The sequence below is a fragment of the Argiope bruennichi genome, chromosome X2, assembly GCF_947563725.1.
Source record: "Argiope bruennichi chromosome X2, qqArgBrue1.1, whole genome shotgun sequence".
Classification (NCBI taxonomy): Eukaryota; Metazoa; Arthropoda; class Arachnida; order Araneae; family Araneidae; genus Argiope; species Argiope bruennichi.
In genome coordinates, this window is record NC_079163.1 from 49506486 (window position 1) to 49531835 (window position 25350).

The 25350-nt window shown below is 28.7% G+C and overlaps 1 protein-coding gene across 1 annotated transcript; it reads right to left on the reverse strand.

Annotated features, from left to right (window-relative positions):
• Positions 1-428: 428 nt before the first annotated feature.
• LOC129959744 (cytokine-like nuclear factor N-PAC) lies at positions 429-25097 on the reverse strand. Its single transcript, XM_056072636.1, has 4 exons — positions 24974-25097; positions 24646-24696; positions 2687-2749; positions 429-2146 (listed from the first exon to the last, which is right to left on the reverse strand). Exon 4 carries the CDS (start codon positions 2115-2117, stop codon positions 429-431), a length of 1689 nt encoding a protein of 562 aa, XP_055928611.1. The 5' UTR covers positions 2118-2146; positions 2687-2749; positions 24646-24696; positions 24974-25097.
• Positions 25098-25350: the final 253 nt, after the last annotated feature.

Sequence of the window (25350 nt, forward strand, 5' to 3'; positions counted from 1 at the left end):
AAAGGGGGGGGGCATATATATACAATAGCATAATTTATTACTGAGAATTAAAGGTCTTTTCTGCAGCTCAGAACAAAGTGTGGACTAATTTTGCAAACCATGTACGTAAATTCTTAATCAAAATTGAATAAACATTAAAAATCAAATTTTAAGGAATAAGGTGCTTTATTATTATTATTATTCAATATATTTAATAATTAAGCTGCTCTGGTTTCAGAATATAAAATGAGCAATGATGATAAAATGAAAATATAAAAGTTTAAGACTAAATAATAAAAAGACACAACTAAATTGAAAATAAAATTTTATGATTGATATCTTTAATGGATTATTAAATCTTTTATAACATTTTACAATGAATTGGGATAAAAAAAACCATATTTGTCCTTCAGGTATATAACATAGTATAGCAAAACAATGAACTGACACTAATACTCAGTTCCCATGTAAACAGCAGATACATCATGGTCAGAATTATTTCGAAGTTTAGCACGTTCGCACACTTCATTTGCTGCTGTCGTGACTGACATTGGGAGTTCACGGTCATTATCCAATGCAAGAGCCAAAGTTATATCTCTTTGTTGATGCTTAAGAGAAGTATTAGTTTTAAAGTTACGTGATATTATGGCTTTTCCTAGTTCTTTAAGAAGAGGTGAACATATTGGTCCAAGTTCCATAATTTCAAAGAAGTCGACCTGAGAAAGATTGCAACGCTCAACAAGTGCCATGGCTTCTGCAAAGGCAACAGATGATACTCCCACTAATGTACTAAGAATCAGATTCATCTTAGATCCGGAGCCAACATCAGAGCCAAGATAATAGGCATTTCTTGAAAGGGTAAAAAAGCAACTGTAACACGAGACAAAAACTTTCTTATCGCCTGCACACAAAATTAACAGACTTCCATCTTCTACGCTTTTTAATGATCCACTGAAGGGAGCTTCAAGATATCTTCCACCTTTACGTGTGATAGCTTCTGCAATGTTTATTGATGTAGTTGGATCTAATGCAGTCATTTCAACATAACTTTTTGACCCAGGTGGCGACTTTTCAAGACCTGACAGAACGCCATAGTTTCCAAAAACCAGGCTTTTTGAGGCCTCAGGACCAGAAACACAGCAAAAAATTATGTCAGAGTTCTCAACCACATCACTTGGAGTATGTGCAAGCTCAGCCCCAACTTTAGCAAAATCTGCACCTTTCTCAGGGGTTCGATTCCAAACTGTGACCTTGTGATTGGAAGTAAGCAGATTTTTAACAAGCCTTTGACCCAACATTCCGAGACCAAGAAATCCTATCTTCTTATGCGATGGCGTGACATTTTTTGCTTTCATGGCTTCATTGGGTTCATGTAAATCAAAAGTAGGAAACGACTGAAATTCACTGCTGGTAATTCCTGAAGAAGGATACTCATCTAATGGTCTGCTAACAGCTATACGCTTATAGTTTAAATTAGGAGGTGTATTTAATTCAGAGAAATCTTCAGTAGGCCTTTTAATTAACTTCTGAGGAGGAGATGTTCTTTCATAATCTGATTTATCCGTACAACATCGTTTAGGTAAAACTCTCTTCCGAACTTCCTGGTTTTCCTTCTTCACTTTCTTTCTTTGTACTTTAGAAATTTTCTTTTCAGTACCACTTGTCAATACTTCAGGAGATTCATTTTCTTTGAATAGTGATTTAGCTTGTTTGGGTGCATCTGTAGTGTTTTCTTCCTCTGCTTCAGTTTTCACTTTCTTTCTTTGTACTTTAGCAATGTTCTTTTCAGGACCACTTGTCAATACTTCAGGAGACTTCTCAGGATATTCAATTTCTTTGACTAGTGATTTAGCTTGTTTGGGTGCTTCTTCAATGATTTGTTTTATTGCTATTTTTAAAAGGGCTGATTTTTTCTTACTGGAAGTAGACTGTAGCATTTCTTCAGAATGACGTACAATATTTTCATCTTGTATCCATGCATAATTTAGACTTCCAAAAAAGAATACATAATGACGTGTCTTTTTAGGAGTAGATTTTTTATCTGTAGGGGGTTCTACTATCTTGGCTGGCCAAAAAGGAAAACCCTTCATCTTTGCCCAAACGAAATCTCCAATACTAAAATCTTTATTGACTGCCATCTTCAGTTAGAAGCCTGCTGTCTTTAAATCTATGATTGAACGAACGAAACAAGAGAAGTCAGTAATTTTTTTACATCATTAAGTGAATAAGTTTAAGGCATACTTCCAGTAGCAGGAACTGAGAAGTCGTTCTTCTTCTAAACATACTTTATAAACAGAACTTCTGCATGTTTAAATTTATTTATGTTAAAATTTAAATAGATAGCATTTGGAAAATAAGAGAATCTGGCATTCATGAGAGCAAATTCGAACAAGAAGCCGTGAATTTGAAATTAGCCATCCTATAAATTATACTTATTCCTTTTAGAATAAAATATAAACTTCAATTAAATAAAATCAAACAATGTACATAAAAAAAAAATGATGCATTCCACATCTACTTATTATAATTTTAACTGTATATGTAGATTATGCAGTTGCAAAATAACACCCTCCCCACTTTTTTCACTAGGTATACAGTCTGAATTTTAAAAAAAACAATTGCTTCATATAAGTTTTAAATTACATGAAAACAAAAACTAGGCTCAGTCCTATTCACTGAAAGTATGCCAAATGAAAAATCAGTTTACCTTTTGTAAATATCAGTCTATATCTTCTATTTCTTAAGTTTCTTTTCAAGGCAATAGGCTTCCCTGGAAAGAGAAATTTGTTGAGTATATAGAAATTATCAATGTTTATGAAAAACTATTAACAAAGCAACTATTAAAAATGTTATACTTTTAAAAAGCTTATTGTGTTTAAGGATTTATTAGACACTATAAATTCAGTTATATTAAAATATTTACTAGGCATTTTAATTTTATAAAATGCCAGAATTTATACAAATTATGACATAATAAAAAATAGACGAATTGAGTTTGATATATTTGCAGTAACAGGAGGCAACACCACATAAAAACTGAAAACTGTTTAATTTAATAATTTAAACTTATAAAATTCAATTATAGCTTAATACGTAAGTAGATAAATAGTTAACATATGTATCAGTAAACTCTGAAATGCAAGAACTCTAAAACAACAGCAAAAGAAAAATTATGCAATTTTTAAAAATTGCTTTCAATTGGCACTCTGAATACTTCAGCTACTCTCACTACTGTCATTTTCAAAGCAATGCAGATCCTATAAAGCAAAAATTAGCTAGCCATTATTCTGACAAAAATTAAATATTTTTATATGAGAAGAAAGAAAGAAATGGTAAAAAGGCCGAATGAAGAATTTCTTAATCAAAGATATGATTCTGAAAAATTAAAATTCAGTTTATGACGTCATGAATCATTTAAATTCAGATGCAAAAGATTAATGAAAAATATTGCAGAAACTAAATTCAACAAGAAAAGTTTGATAATATTCTAAAGTAAAACTAAAACACGAAGAACAATCTCATAAACCTGATAATACATTTAAGCAATACAAACTACAAATATACAATATTAAAAATTGTAAGAAACATCCCTATTAATTTACTTAATAAGAATGGGGCATTTTTTTCATTTTTATTTTAAAAAATAACATAATGAAACTCTTATTTAGTTCCAAACCTTTTAGATTTTTCCATTATTGTATCACTAAATGGTTTGGTAAAACATAAAGATAGCAAAGAGGGGGAAAAAATTCAAGCAAAACACTGTGATTGGACTAATATAAATATTACTGCATATAATATAAACAAATCAAGAATGAACAAAAAAAAAAGTTACTAGCAATTCATGTTTAAACATAGCTATTCATTTTACTTCAGTATTTATCAATTCAAAAGATGAACAAATGCTGTAAGTACAGAATTGGCCATGAAATAACTATAATTTTCAAATACTAAAACCAAGACAAAGAAAATAAAAAGATGTAATAACATTATATATTATTATTGTCACATTATATTTATGTAGTATAATACACATCCTCACATCATCAAGAAAGCAATTACTACAACAGCATTTCACAGATTCGCGAGTGATTAGCCATCATTTTCCAATTATATGGCTTCTTAGTTCGCTGGAATTCACTCCGTGCAACTTTTGGTTGTGAAGTTTCCTAAAAGACCATGATGGACCAAAACATGTTGGTCTGTGAAAGACCAGCATCTGTGCTAGGTCTGATGGACAATATTTGGCACTGTGTTCTTGAAATTCTAACAGACTTATTCCAGTCAGATATGACAAATATAGTTCTGTGATTAGAGCCCATTGTTGAACATGAAGAAAAACATCTTGAGTAGTTTTAATGCTACATTTTTTTTGTGTGTTATTTAACATTTATAAAGCATATTAAATGTTTGAAAGTGTATTTACATTGCCATTTATTGGTGGAATTTCATGTAAAAATGTTTTGTTTAATAAATGTTAAGCACATCATTTGAATAATCTGTAGCTCAAATTTCATTTCATTTGGACTAATGGCCTTCATTCTAAAGCCCTATGAAGGGGGAAAATTATTTCATGCTCAGTATATAAGAGAATAAGTATTAGGAAAAGTCAGCAAATTACAATAAATATACGATTTAAGCAAACATTTCTACAATGTTAATGGGATTTTGTTGCTATTTCAGACACATTGTTAAGAGGTCTTTCATTGGTATGACTATAGACATTTCATAGTCTGCTTTTGAATGTAGCTACAACAAACATCTTTATTTTGTCTACTGAGAGTCAGACAAGGAAGAAATCTGGGACCTGGGCCCTCATTTTTTTCTATGAAATATTTACCTACCATTCAACAATTTTGCCAGATAAAGTGGGCAAAGATATGCAGCAAGGAAGAACTACTTTCTTTCCACAATGGAAAATTCCTACCATAAGATAAATTACAAAAAAAATCTTATTTTTCAAGCTAGTTATTTCCATACTTCATAAATTTTAAAATACAGCCATTATTTCATTTTTATCTTTTCCTCTGAAAATTAGCATCTAATTGAAAAAAGTTAACTTTTTATAATTTAAACATGCAGAATATATCAAATATCTTTTTGAGTATGCCAAGTTGCGATATGGCGCCAAAAAAGGTCAGATTTCCTCGAAGTCACGTGACTCATGTTGCATACACTTGTTTAGACAAGAAACAAGCGATTAGCTTCCTCAATTTATATATCAGTTCTATGGGAGAGAATGACAAGAGTGCACGTGTATGAAAAGAATATCAATATATCTATTAGATAATATAGCGATTCATTAAATTGGCGGAATATAATTATTTTTGCTATAAATCGGCTAAGATTGAAGTCTTTAAGCCTGAGGATTCCAATAAACCTTCACTATCAATCAAGATGTATAATTTTCAATGATTATTATTGATTGTAAATTTACCAGCAAAATATCTTGTATGTACCATAGTGTAAAAAATAAGCCGCTTATTCTAAGTAAATACGGAATATTAATCATATAAAAAACTGTAATTTTATTTTTAAGTTTATCAAATTTTATATGTTTTATTTTGTAGACATTTACATTTTCAAAATAAATTTGATTTGTTTTTCTAAAAAGTATTTAATTAAAAGAAAGGGAGGAGAGAAATATTCATGTTTATTTTATTTTTCAAATGTGTTTTTATTCTTGATTTGAGTAAAAGTAGTGGCAAATAAAAAAGAGTAATAAAGTGACAATTTTCCGTAAGAAATACCTTATACCCATTCCTAAACTTTCTATTCAAATTTACTTTTAAAAAAATTAGATGTAGAGATACTTCCCAAAAAAGATGATGTAATGATAAACATACTACGGAATGTTTCCTTATTCCATAAGAATTTGTTCTCCAATTTCCATATTTCCAATAAAAAGAAATTCTGCTTAAAATAGAAACTTTATTATTACACTTACACAATGATAAAAAATGATAGGGGTAGTAAGGGGAAAAAAATACTTAACCGAAAGTTTAAACAAAATATAAATTAGGGGGCAGTGAGAAAAAGAATTAAACACGCGAAAACCATTATCCAGTTTTAATGGACTCTGGAAGATATACACAATTGAGTTGTAAACGATTATGCTGTTCTTAACTATATGTAAAAACAACATTGAAATGAAAAGAATACTTCTTTGATGATTTTTCTAAGAAATGCCAATTCCCTTCATTCTAAATCTCTAATAAGTAATATTTGTATCTTTAGCAAAACCCTCATAAAATCAAGTGTTGACCTGTTTGGCACCTTGGATTATCAGATTGAAATCAGTACTGCCAGTTTGCTAAAATCATGACAGTTAAGAGGGACTAAAAATTTTTCTAAGTCCGAGTAGGGTCGAGATAGTAAATATCTAAAGCAGCGCTTTTCAACTTTTTAGCGTGAAGCCAGAATAAAAGCGATTGGATGAGAAGCATAACTTCAAATTCTTGGTATTTTCAAAATTCTAGAAAACATTGTCATCTATTTTAATACATTTTTAGATGAAGGAATTCAGTAAAATTCGAATAGAAAGATAATCAGTCAGCCGAGAAAAGCAATACTTTAGGAAAATTTCGCACTCCATTATCTCATTAAAAAGTTGCGAAATGAGCGGAGGGGACCATGCAAATTGAAAGGAAAGGGATTTTAAAAAAAAAATCAAAATGAGAGCAATCGGTCATGAAACTCACATAGTACTTCATTTCTACTTTTATGATAAATAACAGCATATCTTTTTTTCTTAAAAGCGAACTTTTATAAGAATAAAAAAAAGTAGCTTTATGATGACAAGAAAAACTTCTATTTTTATAACTGCATAATTGCAGAAGTTATTTAGCTTTAATTTATTGGAAAAGAATCATGAAAATGATTATTAATATAATATCAAACAGCTGAGAAGGGAGAGGGTTTTGTGGGTAAATTTTCAGGAAGATAGTAAACGAAAAATATTGTTAGTCCAGTGAAGAATAAATTGAAAATCCAGAGAAGATCAAAAAACTCATTTGAAACTTATTGCTATTTAATTTAAACTAGAAAACTCAGAGTTTCCTATAAAAACAACCTGTTTATCATTATTCAAGTATAAAAACAAAGCAGGCTTTAAATAACCATAGAAAATTTATAAGTCCAAGTACAGGTTTAAAAAATAATTCCTCCCAAAAATTAAGATTTGAAAGAATAACTCTAGTGATGGAGTTTATGATGGAGAAAAGTGTTTTCAAAATTGTGATTAAGCCATTTTAATCTCTTTTTAATTGGGGAGTCTCTTAAACTCTTTTAAAAAATTAAAATTCATGCCTATAAAAGATGTACACATGAAAAAACACTTAATAATAATAAATTGCTCTGAAGTTTTGTTATTGTCTTTACAATTTTTTTTCTTTCAAAATCATAAGTGATTTTTATTCGAAACTATTCTTTTAATATAAATATATATATATATATATGTAATGATATTTTAACTCAAATTTCAATTTAATTAATTTTCAAAATTTTATCTTAGTTTAGCCCATAGTAACTTCATTCTAAAATATTCCCTTATTTCGTGATCCAATTCCACTGTCTCTACTTAATTAATTCAAGAGAAGCTTTGTTAAATTGCTGAATCAGCTAAAATCTAACTTTCCCACACTGCGCGTGAAGAGGCAAAACACCGTTGATGAGGCAAATTCTTTTTTAAAATCTCCCTGTGTTTCCTCTGCCTTCTCCGCGCGTGTAACGAAAATCCCTATCGAAATCTCGTAATATATTAGCACTATGAAGAAATGTTTTCCCTATCAAAATCATAGGTTATATAAGACCAGGGATAAAATGTCCAAGAGCTTCTTTTTCTGTGTGCTCATCGCTTCTACATATGCCTGCTTCTTCAAAATGAAATAAAACGACGTCACGAAATTAAAAGTATCTTCACTGTCTTCAAACTGCATTCTGCTTCACATAAAATAATGTTACATATTAACTCTTTAACATCCAAGCACTTTTCAAGTGGCACTCCCTTTAACATCCAGACTTTCTCAGCGTGTCTCAGGAAGATATGGACTCTTCCTAGCTGACGGGCAGTTACCCCCCCGCTACTCTGAAGTAATAAAACTGTCTTCGCTCTACCTTCAATAATTGCCTTGCGGTTTTCGACAACGAGATTCATTTTCCATCAGCTTAAGAGTTTTACTCTAATGTATTTATATTTTTTAGTGTGAAGTGTTCCGCTCATCATCTTTGTGGGGTATTTTTTTTTTTTTTTTACAAAAAATTTGAAATTTATTCTATAATTTAGAAAATAGTTTTTTTTTTTTTTTTTTTTGTAAGTTTCATGTTAGGTTTCCAAACCATTTAAATAAAAACTGGCTTTACTAGCAATTTCAAAAACATCTTTGTTTCATTTAATTCTCAATAGGCTTTTACATTTTTTTGTTGCCAAAATTAAATAAAAAATTTTTACATAGTTTTAAATTAAAAAATTTTTACATAGTAATGTAAAGCATACATTATACATATATCAATGCAATTAGTACATTTTTTTTACATAGTATAGATGTCAATGCTTTTCAGTAATAAACAAGATAATGTTTTAAATCTTCATTTAATATTAAATTTTTTTTCTAACCAAGGGAATATATTACATCAAACGTTATATATCTCATCTATCGAATTGTTTCGATAGATGAGATAACATATTTTTAAAACTTCATTTAATACTGTAATACAAAAATTTATGAAATAAAATTCGGGGGAAAAATTACTCAGCGAAATATATTTCGAAAATACATTCCTTCAGTTTTCAGCCTGAACATTTTACTAAAACATTACATTCTTCATAAACTAAATATGAAGATTTAACACATTTAAAATTACATTAATCATAAATATTACTTTTTTAGTATGAACTGTCATGTTGAATTTTTCAAGCTGAATTTCTGATTTTAAAATGTTATGTGAAGTTTTCTATAGTATTGTTAAGACAAGATAAATTTTTGAACGAAAGCTTCATATTAAATATTCACAAATTTACACACGAGGGAATAATTTGCAAATTTTTGATAATAAGTACATTATATAACATTTTTTGACTCCTCATCTCTATCTCTCTCGTTCATCTGACCCTCGTTAGTTTCATCTGCTTCTTTGCTTAGAATAAACGAGAGATCACCTAAAGTATCATTTTTTGGCCAACCATCATCTTCGCTGATAGATCACTGTCACTTTCATCAGAATCAAGTAAAATTGCTTTAATTTCTTCTTCAGTGTGTTCACGATTTCTTTTACTCATAATGAAGAAATAATAAGCGTTTCAATAGAAAATTACACTGATAATCCAAACACCCGATTCACAGTACATAAAATAAAGAGTAGAAATTCACAACTGAAGAGAAATTTTCAGAATGGCATTCTAAAAAGGAACTCAGTACTTATAAAACATCTCACTCTTTGAAGAGGGCGATAAAGAATACTCCCAATCTTCTTTTTTTTTTTTTTTAACTCTATTTTAAAAGTGGTAGTTTGTACACGGCCTCAGAATTTCCGACGGTCCTTTGATGAAAGAATAAGATGCTTGGAGTGTAAAACGACTTCCTTCCATAGTAACAAGTGTCGTTACCCATTTTGTGAGAAAACTGAGATGTGAATAGGCCGCATTGACAATGCAATGGTTTGTCTTTATATCATTACAATAGTCTTACTACTGAAAAGGGCTTCTGATGCTTGTCCGAAAAATAAACAACGTGTCGGTATCCTTATATATCATTCATCCTTACCAGAGAACTTCAGTGGAAAATTTCTTTTATAAATGGCCATAAAATCTTTCCAACTTTGAGCTAACAACACGTGAAAATAGAAACTAAAACCCTTTCAAAATACAAAATATACGCCAAGAACCTATTTAGTGAATTTCTCCTCAACCCCTACCGCCCTAAGGCACAGGGGAAACTACTGTGAAAAAGCCGCGATTGTCGAAGATAACGAGGACCTCCTGGAGTGATCAGTAGAGTAGCCGCTTTTAATACCCATCTCCCCTAAAACGGCTAGCAGCCGCCCCAAACCGACCCACGTGGATGTTATAGGGTAAATTCTCAAACCGCCCCGCTGGAATCGAGAGGGTTAAAAAGTCGGCAGGATAGTTTCCCGTGAAAAATGATAAAATGAACTAAAAGAATTAAAATTAAACCCGCTGGCCAGGCCATCGCCAAGCTCCAAAGATGACTGCTTCGGTCCAGGTTCGCCAGCTGCGATGTTTCCGTGGTGAAGCTCTTTCATCGCCATCTCCTTCGGCTGCCTCCGGCCACATCGTTTCATGCAAACCGTAGTCCAGGGTCCGGCCCAGTTCCCGTTGAATCCCCTGCATTCCGTCATGTTACCGCATCGTCGATGGTACAGTGCCTAACCTGTGACTTCATCCGACACTGCTGCTTAATACCCTTGTGCTTGTGCTCCATATCGTCATGTGTGTGCACCTTATATCATCAAGGAATTGGGGCTCCTTGTCTTCATAAAAATTTCTGGCTCCTTACCTGTGCTGAATAATCCCAAACTCGACGTCATTTTCTTGTTAAATCATCACCACAATATAATACTCGCCAGTGGTCTCCAGTACCAAATTGAATCAACCAAATTTCGAAAATATCATTTGTGTGTTATATTATAAACTCAATATAAAAATAGCTTTCCTGTCACCTGCCGTAGTCTCCATTTCCCGTGCTCAAAATTGCATTTTTTGATTAATTAAAAAAGTGATAATTCATCAAGAAAGTGTTTAGTGTTTCCCGACTTTACGTATATTGTGTGTTTTTCTTTTATTTTGATTTTCATTTTTGAATTTTAGAATTATTGCAAGTTATACTTTTATAGTATTATTTAAAATATTGAATTTTTAGTCTTTTATCAAGTCTATTTTTTAAAATTTTATGCATAAATTTATAATGTTTTTTATTTGAAATATACTTTAATGTTGTTAAGATCTGGAAAAATGACTGACCAAGATAAAACAAATGTGTCTAATTCTCAAGGTTCAGAAACTAAAATTGATAAAAAAAGAAATTGAACAAATAGCCCAAGAACCCTCCATAATCCCTTTTGATCCCGAAAATGGGATGAAGATGGATTTATGGATGGGATATTTTAACAAAATTTGTCAAGAGAATAACAAAAATGATTTGTGGAAAATTAAAAATATTGTTAAATTTCTAAAAGGGTCAGCTTTAACACATTATATAAATAGTTGTTTAAATATTGATAATTTTGATGATTTATGTTGTATATTAACTGAACAGTTTATTCAACCGAATATTGTTAATTTTTCTGACTTTTCACAATTGAAATTTGATTCAAAAAATTCTAAATTAGTTGATTATTTTCATCAAAAATTAAATTATGGCAGACAGTTAGGCCTTAATCCACAACTGATTTTAGAAGGTCTTACTGATGGACTGCCAACTCAACTAAAACAATTAGATAGCATAAAAGTTTCTAATACCCCTACAGAATGGCTTACAATAACAACTAAACTATTAAAAATGGAAGAATCTTCAGAACTAAACCCAGGCAGGTGTAATGAAACTAGAATCAGAATAAGGCAACCATCACCTTTTACACCTAGGCATAATTTTAATTATAAATTTCAAAATTTTTTTACTCATCGAGCTCCCAATAATTTTAGACAAAATTATCATAATTCAATAAGGCCCCGTCCCAATAATTTCGATAATTAAGGTCATAGTTTACATTACCAACAAAAATTACCATCTTCTCCATGTAGAATTTGCACTGAAATAGGTATTCCAAATGTTTATCATTGGACACAAGCATGTCCCTTTTATCAACTTCACTTTATGACCAATACTCCAATAACAGCCAATGTGAATTCCCCGTGCACAGAAGTCCCTTTTGGTTGTTTTCAAAATTCTAAGTTTAGACCTAATTCTTCTAATGAGACCCCTCGCCCAGCACAGTTACAATTATTAGTGTCCGGACACATCTCAACTTTACCAAGTCTAGCTAACTTGGACAATGTTTATAACCCTCATAGTAATGTTAATATTGTTATTGACACAGGATCCACTGTTTCAATTATATCTGCAGATATTGTAAAAAAACTTAACTTGACAAGAAAAAATATAAACCCTATTAGAGTCAAACAAGCTCATGGAACGTTCCAATTAACCCAAATCTGTGACATATATTTAAAAATTGGCCAAATAAATAGGAAAATCAAATTATATATTATGGACAATCCTTTACCATATATATCATTTTAGGACTGCCAGATTGTAGTTTATATAAGTTACTTATAGATTGTGACAAAAATAAAATATTTCAAAATGGACAAATTATTACCAATTTGCATATCAATAATAATTATATGTTTTTACATATTGTTGAAAATAATAACACTAGTGATAATAAGGTGAAGGTAGTAAATACCTCAGAGGAAATTTTCCCACCTCTGACTGTAAATAAACTATCTGAACCTGTGTTATCTCTGGTGTCAGAATATTCTCATGAGTTTGCAAAAAATAAATATGATGTTGGTAAAATAAGAATGGAACCCCCTAGAATAAATTTAACATATGATTTACCAGTTTCACAAAGGGCTTATAGAACCTCTGCTACTGATGAAATTGAAATAAATAAGCAAATTAAAAATTTGTTAGATGCAGGTTTAATAAAAGAAACTACTAGTAATTATTCCTCCCCTGTGACATTAGCATATAAAAGAGATGAAAATAGAAAAAGCCGTCTTTGTATTGATTATCGTAAAATTAATTCTCTTTGCAAATCTGAGGCAGAAACTCTCCCTAGAATAGATACCTTATTAGATAAATTAAGTACTGCTAAAGTTTTTTCAACTTTGGATCTTGCATCTGTATATTGGCACATACCCTTGCATGCTCAAGATAAACATAAATTGGCATTTGTAACTACTGAAGGTTTATATGAATTTCAAGTTCTACCTTTTGGCTTTAAAAATGCACCTGCAATATTCAATAGAATTTTAAATAAACATACATTTTCAAATTTTGCATGTCACTATTTTGATGACATAGTAGTTTTCTCTAACTCATTAGAGGAACACTATGATCATTTAAAACAGATTTTTCAAATGTGTGAAAAAGAAAACATTAAATTAAAATTTTCTAAATGTGTGTTTGATGAAGATAAAATTAATTTCTTGGGGTATGAAGTCAAAGAAGGATGCATTTCTTCTGATAATCATAATATTGAAAGTATTAAAAACTTACAACCTCCAAAAAATGTTAAGCAACTTCAAGGTTTTCTTGGCTATGTAAATGTTTATAATAAGTTTATTGATTCTTATGCTAAAATAAGAGAACCCTTAAATAATCTTCTTAAAAAAGATACACCATGGCAATGAACAGAAGACTGTCAAAAAGCTTTTGAAATTTTAAAAAATAAATTGATAACTAAACCAGTGTTACAACTATATAACCCTAATTTACCTCTTCATGTTTTTTGTGATGCATCTCAGGTAGCCATTGGAGCTGTTCTAAAACAACCTGACTGTTCTGGTATATTACATCCTGTATCTTATCATTCAAGAACTTTACGATCTTATGAAAAAAATTATTGTATAACTGAGTTAGCAATAGTAGATGCCCTTGATAAATTTTTTATTATTTACATGGGAAAAAATTCATAATTCAAACTGATCATGCTGCTCTTGTTCGGCTCAAAAATGTAAAAAATTTAAGGGGAAGATAATTTCGTTGGTCTTTAAAACTAAGCATGTTTGATTATGAAGTTAAATATTTAAAGGGAACAGCTAATGTTAAAGCTGATATGTTATCAAGGCATCCTACTGCTCAATATCTCCAACATTCTGTGCATTTATTGGAATTAGATGAGATAAAACACTATCAAAATCTAGACAATTTAGATGATACTAAATATAAAAATATTAATGATGTACTTGTAGTTAAAAAGAAAAAATTATTTAAAATAGTTGTACCTTTTTCTCTTAGGAGAAAAGTTTTGCAAACAGCTCATGAACAATTTGGGCATCCAGGCACTCAAAAAATGATAAATTTAATTACTCCTCAGTATTATTGGCCCCATATTACTAAAGATATTGCACTTTTTGTTAAACATTGTGATATTTGTCAATTACATAAAAAGTAAAAAGAAAAAAAGATTTGGCCTTTTACAGGCTGTACCCCCCACAGATCGTCCTTTTGAATGTCTTTCTGTCGATACTATTGGTGGATTTAACTATTACAATTCAACAAAAAAATTTCTTCATATAGTAATTGATCATGCGACTAGATATGTTTGGGCCTTTCCTTCCAAAAATGAAAATTATAAAACTTATATTAATATATTAAAGCAAGTTTTCCAAATTCAGGTTCCTTCCAAATTATTAACTGATAGAAATGGTGCTTTTACCTCATCTAAATTCAAACATTTCCTCAGAAATTACAGTGTCAAGCATCTGTTAGCATCTTCACATCATCCACAAACTAATGGGAAATGTGAAAGAGCTAACCAGTCAATAGTAACTAAATTAAAGTGCAAAGTCAATTCTTCTCCTACTAAAATTCCTTGGACTAAACTTTTAGAACAAGTAATTAATGAATATAATTTAACACCCCATTCAGTTACAAAATTTCCTCCTGCATATTTGTTATTTGGCACTTTACCTTATCCTCCTCCCTTATCTCAAAATAAATTCTATCCTCCAGTAGAAGAAGCCAGAAAATTAGCTAAAGATAATACAATAAAATATCATGATAAAAATAAAATAAGATATGATGCTAGATTTATAGATTCTCCATTCAAAGCTGGTGACATTGTAATGTATGAGGAATTTAATTACCCAAATCGTAGAAAATTATCTCCAGTATTTTGAGGTCCATATGAAATAGTAACTAAAATTTCAGATGTAAATTATGAAATAACTAAACCAAATGCATTAACAAACAAAGCTACTGATATTGTCCATGTATCAAAATTAAGAACATATTATCCACCAGAAAAATTAAAATTAAGTCATGAATAATAATTTAAATTTTTTTTAAAAAAATACCCCTTTTATTTCCCATGTTTCTTCCATATAAAACCCCCACTTTGGTTGACTCGTTGTCTCCACTCGTAAGAGTTAGTTTTTCTTTTCTTCATGTTGATGATGTGATAGGAACCATCATAACATACATTCAAATACGTAAGTCTTATTGACAAGTGAGTATAGGGTAAACCTCACAATTAATTTCTATCTCTTTCTATTTTTATCCTTGATATGTTGTTCTCCATTTTGAAATAAATATTCCTGGATGAGAGTAGTGAGAGAATAAGAATTATGTCCCCCTTCTTGATGCCCTAATTTTGCGTCATTAAGTTTCACCCACTACTAGAAATTGGTTTACAAGGTTTTACTATTCACCACGAATTGGCTAACTAGTGGGTTAAAGTTTTTCTTTTACAATTATACATTTTATGTCATTTTTTTTTTGAATATTTATATTATAAGAGTATTTTGAATCTCATATTATTATTTTCAGATTCAAGTATTATATACAAAAATTAGAACTGTGTTGATATATTACTATTATATAAATTCAATTAGTTATTCCAATATTTTACATTCAATTTGATCATTTTGGTGAGCTATCTACTATTTAAAGGACACTTATGCAAACATTCTTTAGAAACATTCCTCATCAAATAGAGACAATCTTACAGATTGGGAGACAATAGAATGAGTTTCAGCAGAAAATCATTTGTATATTGCATATTTTAATATTATTATTTTTGGTGTTGTTGAATATTTATCTAATATTTTCACAGATATCACATTATCTATTTTGTGCTTTACATAATCTTGTTCAAAATGATTTTTATATTATTTTAAAGGTAAGGGAAACTCGGGTATCACTTTTAATATGCTTTTAAATTTTAGTTTCTTATTTGACCACCACTGTAAGGTAAGGCTGTATGTCGAGGGCCCCGAAATACTTCCGCGTCTTGCAGTGGGGGGGGGAGGAATTGTAATGATATTTTAACTCTAATTTCAATTTAATTAATTTTCAAGATTTTTTCTTAATTTAGCCCATAGTAAATTCATTCTAAAATATTCTCTTATTTCGTGATCCAATTCCACTGTCTCTACTTAATTAATTCAAGAGAAGCTTTGTTAAATTGCTGAATCAGCTAAAATCTAACTTTCCCACACTGCGCGTGAAAAGGCAAAATACCGCTGATGAGGCAAATTCTTTTTTGAAATCTCCCCGTGTTTCCCCTGCCTTCTCCGCGCGTGTAACGAAAATCCCTATCGAAATCTCGTAATATATTAGGATTCTGAAGAAATGTTTTCCCTATCAAAATCATAGGTAATATAAGACCAGGGATAAAATGTCCAAGAGCTTTTTCCTCATTCTTATTCTGTGTCGTTCTGTGTGCTCATCGCTTGTACATATGCCTGCTTCTTCAAAATGAAATAAAACGACCTCACGAAATTAAAAGTATCTTCACTGTCTTCAAACTGCATTCTGCTTCACAAAAAATAATGTTACATATATATATATATATATATATATATATATATATATATATATATATATATATATATATATATATATATATATATATATAACTGTAGTGAATGCAGAGATGCCTTTGCGACTGAATATTTCCAAACTCCCGTCAATCAATCAATATCAAAAGCAAGAACTCTTCTCCTCCAAACGCTTTTTTTAGCAATCACTTACAGATCCGAGGAATGAACGGAACACATTCAATTATTAGATCCGACTGCTTGAACCCAGATCTTCGAACTTATTTCTGCCTGAACGACACATCTCCAGATACGGATACCCGTACATAAAAATAAAATATATATAACCCCTTAAAAGCATAGTAAACGTTCAAATTCCACGATATATCACTGATATATTACCCCTAAATGATAATCAATTAAAAATAGTTTTAAATTATCGAAATTTGGAGAAATATAACTTTTTAATTTTCTGATAGCTTTCTCATAGCTATCAGAAAACTAAAAATGTTTTAAAACTACAAAATAAATGTATATACATGAAATAAAATTCTCACATTAAGAAAAATATTTATACAAACATTAAATAATTTTAAAATGATTTTATCATACTTTTGCAATACAATTCACTAGGACGCCCGCCTAACGCTATTTCACGATTCATTTTTCTTCAGTTAACACACCTCCACTTCACTGCGGGATCAGAATACCAACCCAAAATTTGAAAGCATGTTTTCGATTAATTCTTGTTTTGTAAGAGCCTGGTTTAGATTATTTTATTAAATATAAATTCTGTATACTTCAAGTGGACTTAAGTGTGATGAATACAAGTAGTCAAGGTAACGTCCACTATTTCATTCTAGAAAATTACGACCTGCTTTATTACTATGAAACAGCTTCAACCTCTCAATATTATGGTTATACCCCTTTCATCGAAATTGAAAGTTTCATGACTGGATTTATTAACGATTTATCGTTAGCAAGATGTTATCCTTTAAAAATGCACGTTACGGGTACGATAATACGATTCGAAAATTTTATTAAATGCCTTTTTTTTTCGTATTTATTTTAATAAAATCAAAGAAGCAAATGAAGAGGTTAAACCTCTCTCTTCTATTGAAATAGTAATATTATATCATATATAAAGAATAATGCATTCATTCACAAATGCAAGCTTTATTATAATATTTTTTTTTTAATTATCCTATTAAACTGCCATAGCATTTAAAAATTGTTTTGCAATGCTCAAATATATATATATGATGTTTTCCAACACTGAGTAAAGTACATTTTTCCTTTATTAAAGACCTGCATGAAAAACATTCAAATCTATTTCAAGCTTAATAAAGGTATATTATTATACTTAACAAATAAAATAATGTAATAATTTTAGTTGTAGGTTTTAGATCTTTATCTTTCTGAAATAAGAAATTTGAGCCTAAGCCTAAATGTTTTGTTCATTGCTTCAAGTTCTTTTAAACAATCTTATCTGTGATTTCATCTATGAAAATTATATTTTGATACATACAATGCAGCCATAGTTCAATTTTGCTATGAGATTTTTAACTCCATGATTGATAGCAGGGATGGATTGATCAGGCAGCAGCTCAGACTGAATGTGTCAAATGTAATGCTACATACAGGTAGTAGAAACTTTAATTTCCTTTTATTGTTCTATATTACTGGATACAAGAAATCTTGAGCCAGTATATTTTTTTAACAATTGCAACCTTTTTCTCTTCATTTACTATTTTAATGAATCCTTGTCAAATGACCATTACATTTGACAAGAATTCCTAGGCAATACACTTTATAAAAGTACATTTTTAATTTTTATTATAGAAGCATATTTTCCTTCTACTGTAGGTATAGTAATTATTTTAATACATGTCTAAAAAAAATTGTGCTATGCTTCCATTCATTTTTTTTCTCTTTATATTTTAAAAATAAATCATCTCTCATGTCCAGGTTTATTTGAAATTTGACCAGAGATTTGATATTTCTGGTTTTTCATTGCAATTTCATGCCATTATTTACTTTCTCCAGATATATAAATTATAAATTCCAGAATATCTGTATCTATTATAATCCTTGACTCCCATTTACTTGACTCATTTTTTTTTTTTTTTTGCTAATAAATCAAAAACCAACATCCAGACTGAACAAAGCTATTATTCAACATAATAAAACAAAGATGCTTAAACTATTATCTTTTAAAAAGTGCTTCTTCTTATTTTATGATATAGGCATTTGTTTTGATGCCTAAGACATTTTTTTTTTTAAATATGTGTTCTACATTTCTGTAAATATTAAGTTATTAGATTTTGTAAATCTTTTAGACTTAAAAAAAGAGTAAATATTACATTCTAAATTTTAATAAATAATAATTTAATAATTTTCTATAAATATGTTTTCAGTTAACATTTTTCTTTGGCACAAATTTTAATTTACCATAGTTTCATTTAAATATCCTGCTAAATTAAGTGTTGCATATTAATCTAATTTTTATTGGGAGGCAGCATTGTTAAAATATAGAATAAAAGGATAAAATTTAAATTAAAATATAAAAATAATTAAACATGCTTTTATAGTAATATAAAGTAGGAAATAAAAATTATTACAAATCTAATAAGACTATGGAGAAATTAAGACACAATAAAAACTAAAAGAAATTCCAAAAATCTATTAATTAAAATCCCAATTTGCATAGAGTGCCATGTTCTTGACGAAGTAATTAAAGTAAAATTCTAAAAATGTTTTAGAGAGATGAAATTTTAAAAAAATCAAGTAGGAATACATGAACTACAATATTTAAGATAATTTTAAAATTCAAATATTTATTCTTAGAAATTTAGAATATTTAAGTTTATCACATTGAAATTTTATGTGATTGTTTATAATATTGATGTAAAGTTAAAGAAGGCTAGATATTTTGGCATAGTTCTTTGCATGCAGTGCAATCGCATTTGATTTTTGAATAAAGCTTAGGTTTTTTTTACGCCCCTATGAAGACCATAAGAGATAAAGACTTAAAAGTGGAAAATAATAAATATAAAAGCTTTTTAAAATTACAAACAAAAATTTTTTTTAATCTTAATCAATTATCTAAAGAAAATTTTTATCACAAAAAAATTGAAGGTCAGAGTATAAATCAATGCCTTTTGAGGTGTAAAAACAGCAGGAGAAAGTTATAAAGCCACTATGAATATCCTTCTAAGTATCAGAACGTTTTTCGTCATTTCAATTTAAAGTTTTATTCTTTAAACCTCGTGCTTTCCAAAGATTAGTTTTGACCTTTAAATTTTTAATACATTATTTTTCCTTGTTAGTGCAGAATTTTTTATTAATGTTATGATTCTTTTAAATGGAATATTTTGTCTTAAAATAACAGCAAATGATATAAAATAAAATTCTGCTTATTAATCAAATCATTTTTGTAATTTAAAATTACAATTAAAAATTCGTAACTGAATTTTTAAGCAAAATACAATAACAATTTTATTAGATTTTTTTTATTTCTAATTAAAGCAAAGAAATTGGCATAAATCTTACTATCATAATTTCAGAAAATAAAATTGTATAAGCATATTACAAATCCTGCTAATTTCTTATTCAATTCCAATTTTCATATAAAAGTATCAGTATTTTTATTGAAAAAGGTTTATTCATAGTTTTAAGCAAATTGATTGTCTTTAGGATCTGATATTGGTTAACTGAATAACAAAACAGTTGTTTATTTCCTCAGCTCTTTAGGATTCAAAATTTATTAAGTCATAGTGCCGGTTTAAACTAAACTACTTTGATCAGCCACAACTCATGAAATACAATATACTGCTGTGATGTATATTTACACTGCTTACTATTTCTGATTTTTTTTTGAAAAAGTTAATAGGTTAATTTACTTACTTATGTATTTTCAAATAAAAATATATTTTGAAGTTTATTTTTCATTTCTTTTCCCTGTATTATTTAATATACTTAAAAAGATTCTCACAAAGTTGGTTAAACAATAAAATAATTGCAAGGTGTAAGTTTAAAAGAAATATACTTGTGGGGAATTAATTTCTTATTGAATTATGTGAAAAATCTGAGAGATAATCAGGATGGCCAGCTGATCGGGAATTCTGAAAAATCAGGCAAAGTCAGGGTAATTTATTCTCAAACTTGTAATTTTTTTTATATCAGTAATTCTCTTCAAACTTGTCAATTTGCTGGTATTTTTCATTAGTAGAATGAAACATTGTGAAACCATTGAAAATCATTTACTGATAGTCAAAAACAATAGACATCCTTGTTTTTTTTACTGCTCTAGATAGCAGAACATTTGCATTTAAAATTCCAAGAAACCTAAATTTCATCAATGTGGCATTGTTGGTGCTGTATTTAAGAAGTTCCTTCATTTCTGGAGAACAAATTTTGTACATCTAGTTTATAATGGATTCTCACTTAAATTGTATCGGCTGTTTTATGTCAATTAACTTTGCCTTTACTTTTATATTCTGTATGCTTATCTAAAAAATTTTACTTACCTTAATTTATTCACCCTAAAAAATTATCTTATTCTCATGCATTATTTATGGTATTGCAATGATAATCTGATAGTTTCATAATTCATTATTCTTAGATCGAGTCAGTTGCAGGGAAATGAGGCTATGTTTAGTTGGAATTTTAAAAAAAAAGATTAACCATCATATCAAATTTATTGCATATATATAAATCTATAATATTCCACCTCCATTCCACTTTTGAAAGTTTTTGGTGCTTTTGAGGTCATCAAGTTATTGACATAATTAGCAAAAATGGTATCGTTTTTGCTTTCTATAGGAAAAGGCAGCCTAACTAAAGCCCATCTTCTGTTAGTGTTACGAATGTAAGCTTTAATGGCTCGCTTTTATTTAAATATATAATATGCTCTACCCCCCCCCCCCCCTCCCAATTTTCTTCCTTTAGACATTGCATTAGTCATTCCACGTGTAACGGTAGCAAAGGTATGAATTTTGAGTTTTAAGTTATTTTAAACAGAATATAAAATGTTGACCCATTATTATAATTCCCTAAACAATTAACTGTAACTAAATAAATGTTATACTAAAATACATTTTTTCCCACTTTGTATTTTTTTTAAATGCTCTAGAAATTAAAAATAATATTAAACACAAAAAGTTAATTTGTTTGATACATTATAGGTACACATTTTTCCTGTTTTTTTCTCAAAAAAATTTTTAAAGGAAAAGAAAACGTTTTTCATGTTTTGATCTATATGAATACATTGTCACAAAAACTTATAAAATTCATTCGTGTTATATATCTTTTTTTAATTTACAGCTCTAAAACATTTTTCTTTTCAAGCAATAAAGAAAAAAATTGATTAGGATCAATTTTCCACTTTTTTTAAGTGTTACTAAATATTCTATTCATTAATTGTGCAAGGGACTTTTATTACAGTTGGTGGACTAAAAGTTAATGGAACTTTGCTATCATTGAATAATTTTTTTTTCATTTTGATACAATATTTTCATTTTGTTTTTAAATTATTTTTTAATTAATAGAATTATTGTTCAGTTCTGATTTGCATATTTATAAACAATATGGATAGGGGAGACCCCCCCCCCCACCACCACTAGAGCTAAACAATTCATTTCATTTTTAAAAACTTTGTCAATGTACATGTGTTTTTGTACTGCATCATCTGTGAATAAATCTGACAAATAGTTCTGAGATATGACTGGTTGGCTAAAAGTCTGCTTATTAGGGCTTGCATCTAGTATTTTGTTAATATATTTGAACTGAAATAATTATAAACACATGTTACAGACAATGAATTCCTTTTTCTTTTCATTAAAAACAAAGAAGAAAGATAAAAACTTTATAGATAGATAGTAGATGACCACATTTGTTCAGAAACATTCATAGAGGATGATATGTATGAAAATATTACAGACCAGTACCAGACTTGAGTATTGGTTGTGGTAAAATCTTATCATCATAGTCAAAGATACGTACATTTTTGAAGCATTTAAAAAAAAAATAAAAATCAGTTAAGTAATCAATTCTCTGCTTCTGATGGCACCAACTGCATAAAGATTTCCCTTAACTGGTAATAAGACATACTATACTCCACTTCCTTTACAGAAAATTAGGCAGAAAAAATTCTATATAAGTAAAATATTTTAGCGTCCAGCGATAGAATTTCAACGTTGCAGTTTTTTAAAAATTAAAAAAAAAAAAAACTAATATATTGTCCTTTAGAGGACTGAAAGGGAATTACATTAGATTGTTGAAGTATTTAAATACTGTGTACAAAATTTAATTTATATATTGAAAATAACCCTAACTTTTACCGATAAAATATGTTCATTCAAAATTTATCTTCGCATTGAAAAGAACTTCTGCTTTCCTAAGTTATAAAGCCTTCAGAAATAATAAAAGTTTGTACACAAATTTCTAGTTCGTAAAATAAATTTGATATATGTTTATTTTATATTTTTCTACATCAGTGCACTCTGGTTTTCAAAAATATAGATATATAATTTTGCCGTTTTATACTATAAGTATTAATTTCAGAAACATTTAATTTGATTTTTCTAGCCATTTCATTATATTTGTATATCAATATCATATTATTGAGAGAAACTGTAAGATAGAAAGAAACTGCACAAATATGAATCAGTATTAGTAAGAATCCTATAGATTCAATCTGTACTGATAAATCCTATAGATAGAAAAATTATATGTCCTTGAATTATTGTGTGACATAAATTTCCATCATTTATTTGACAAAACACAATGAATCATCCGTACTAAAGAATTATCATGATAGCAATAGCGGTTTTAGGAGAAAAAATCAATTTCATGCAAACAGAATTCATACTTATGAATACTATTAAAAATTATTTGATTTTTTTTATTATATTATTAAAATTAAATATCTAGTTATTTATAACCTTTGCATACTCATCTTTATAGACACCATATATGTTGAAATAACTGAAATTTATTCACTTAATTTTTGACATTTTGGAATGCTTCCACCAGAACTAAATGAAAAAATATTTGGAGTTTAAGAAATTTTGAAATAAAAGGCTATTCAACTAGCAGAAAAATTCTTAAAATGAAACTATCATTAATCAATAAAAATGCATTCCAGGAACTTACTTTTTTGTGATGCTTTAAGGAAAGATCTTATAATATATTAATGCTTATTATAGAATAATCAAAATTATATATGTATTACTACACAATCATTAAAATTTACAGTAAGAGAAATCTAAAGTAATTAAATTTAAAAAGCACAAAGCTTTTTCTGAGCATCATATTGTTTTGTTTCAGAAGAGGAATTTAATTTATAAAACAAGGATTTCGTTAACCGATTAGAAAATTTAAAAAGAAGAAAAAAAATGTTCATACCTTATTGTTTTGAATCAAACTTGAAATATAATGAAAATAACCATAAGTTTATCCTTTTTAAAGACTTAGTATTAAAAAAATTTCCAATTTGTCCTTTTATTCAAAGAGCACATAACATGAATTTTTAAAATGGTTTACATAGTTTACTTGATCTTAGTTTTCTAATTTTATAAATCAATAAATAAATTTTTTACTGAGAAAATTTATTATTTTAACTGAATTTCTAATCCTATTTAACTATGTTGCTGGGCTTGGCTTCTGAATTAGAGTACACCTTCTGCCTTGAAGCAACAATAATAATAGATCAGAATATAACATTAAGAAACGTTTTATTCACCAAGCAGTTCAAAAAGGCAGTTCTCTTCCCATCCCACATATATATTAAATGATTCAACCATACACATTGCTAAATAATCAAAACTTTTATCTGGGTATGACCTTAACATTTAATAGCGTCTATTACAAACCCTCATATTAATCATCTTTTTTGTATTTTTGACCATATAATCTTTCATAACTTTGAAAAGAAAAAGTAAAATAAATATTTTAAAAGATTGACGCTTTGGCAATTTATGCAAGTTTAATATTAGGATTTAAGTTATTTGCACTGACTAATTCAAAAAGGATTTTTTTTTTTTTAATTTTTTAAGTCCTATTTTTTAATGATGAAAATTCATTCTACTAAAATACTGAAAATATACTACTAAAATACTGAAATAATATTGGGGAAGATATGAAACTGTTATTCTTACCTTTAGTACTGTACTGTAGAAGTCCGGTAGATTTCCGGTAAAAAGAATGAGCTGTAATTAGAGAAATAAATAAAAAGTTTTGACTTATTTTTTCGAGAAATCATATATATAATTAAGAGGTATTAATAAATAGTTTAATCAATTGTGAATTACTAGTGTATTATAGAAGAAACTAGTCTATTAATGTTTTCATAGAGCTGAAAAAGCAATATGAAAGTTTGCAATATATATTACGAATTTCGAAGCGCTTCAATCTGTAAACACTTATAATACGTCTAAACTTTGTATTAATTCACTAATTATTGTGACTAATATATTATATACTTACATTTCAGTTGAAATATCAGATGGACTTGAAGGTTAGTCCTTCATAAAAGTATGCCAGTGCTGAAATGAAGTGAAGCAAACGAATGAAATAATTGTATGGCGGGAAAAGCTCATAAAAATGTTATTAAATTATAAGAGTAGGTTTGAGGAAAAATTGTGAAAGAAAAAATTAAAAATCTTTAAAGAAAATTTTATTGTGAGAAAAGGAGTAAAATATGTCAATCAGAATTTCCGTGGGCAATTTTTTTATATATTTCATCAAGATCGGCCTTTGTTAGATATCATGGCGCCATCTTTTGATGAAATCTGAAGTACGATTAGTGTTGTACCAATGGGCGAAAAGATAAGAGGGCAGCACGAAACTAAAGTAACCATTTC

Coding starts and splice junctions, on each gene's coding strand:
- LOC129959744 (XM_056072636.1), bottom strand. CDS start 2,117: ATGGCAGTCAATAAAGATTTTAGTATTGGAGATTTCGTTTGGGCAAAG.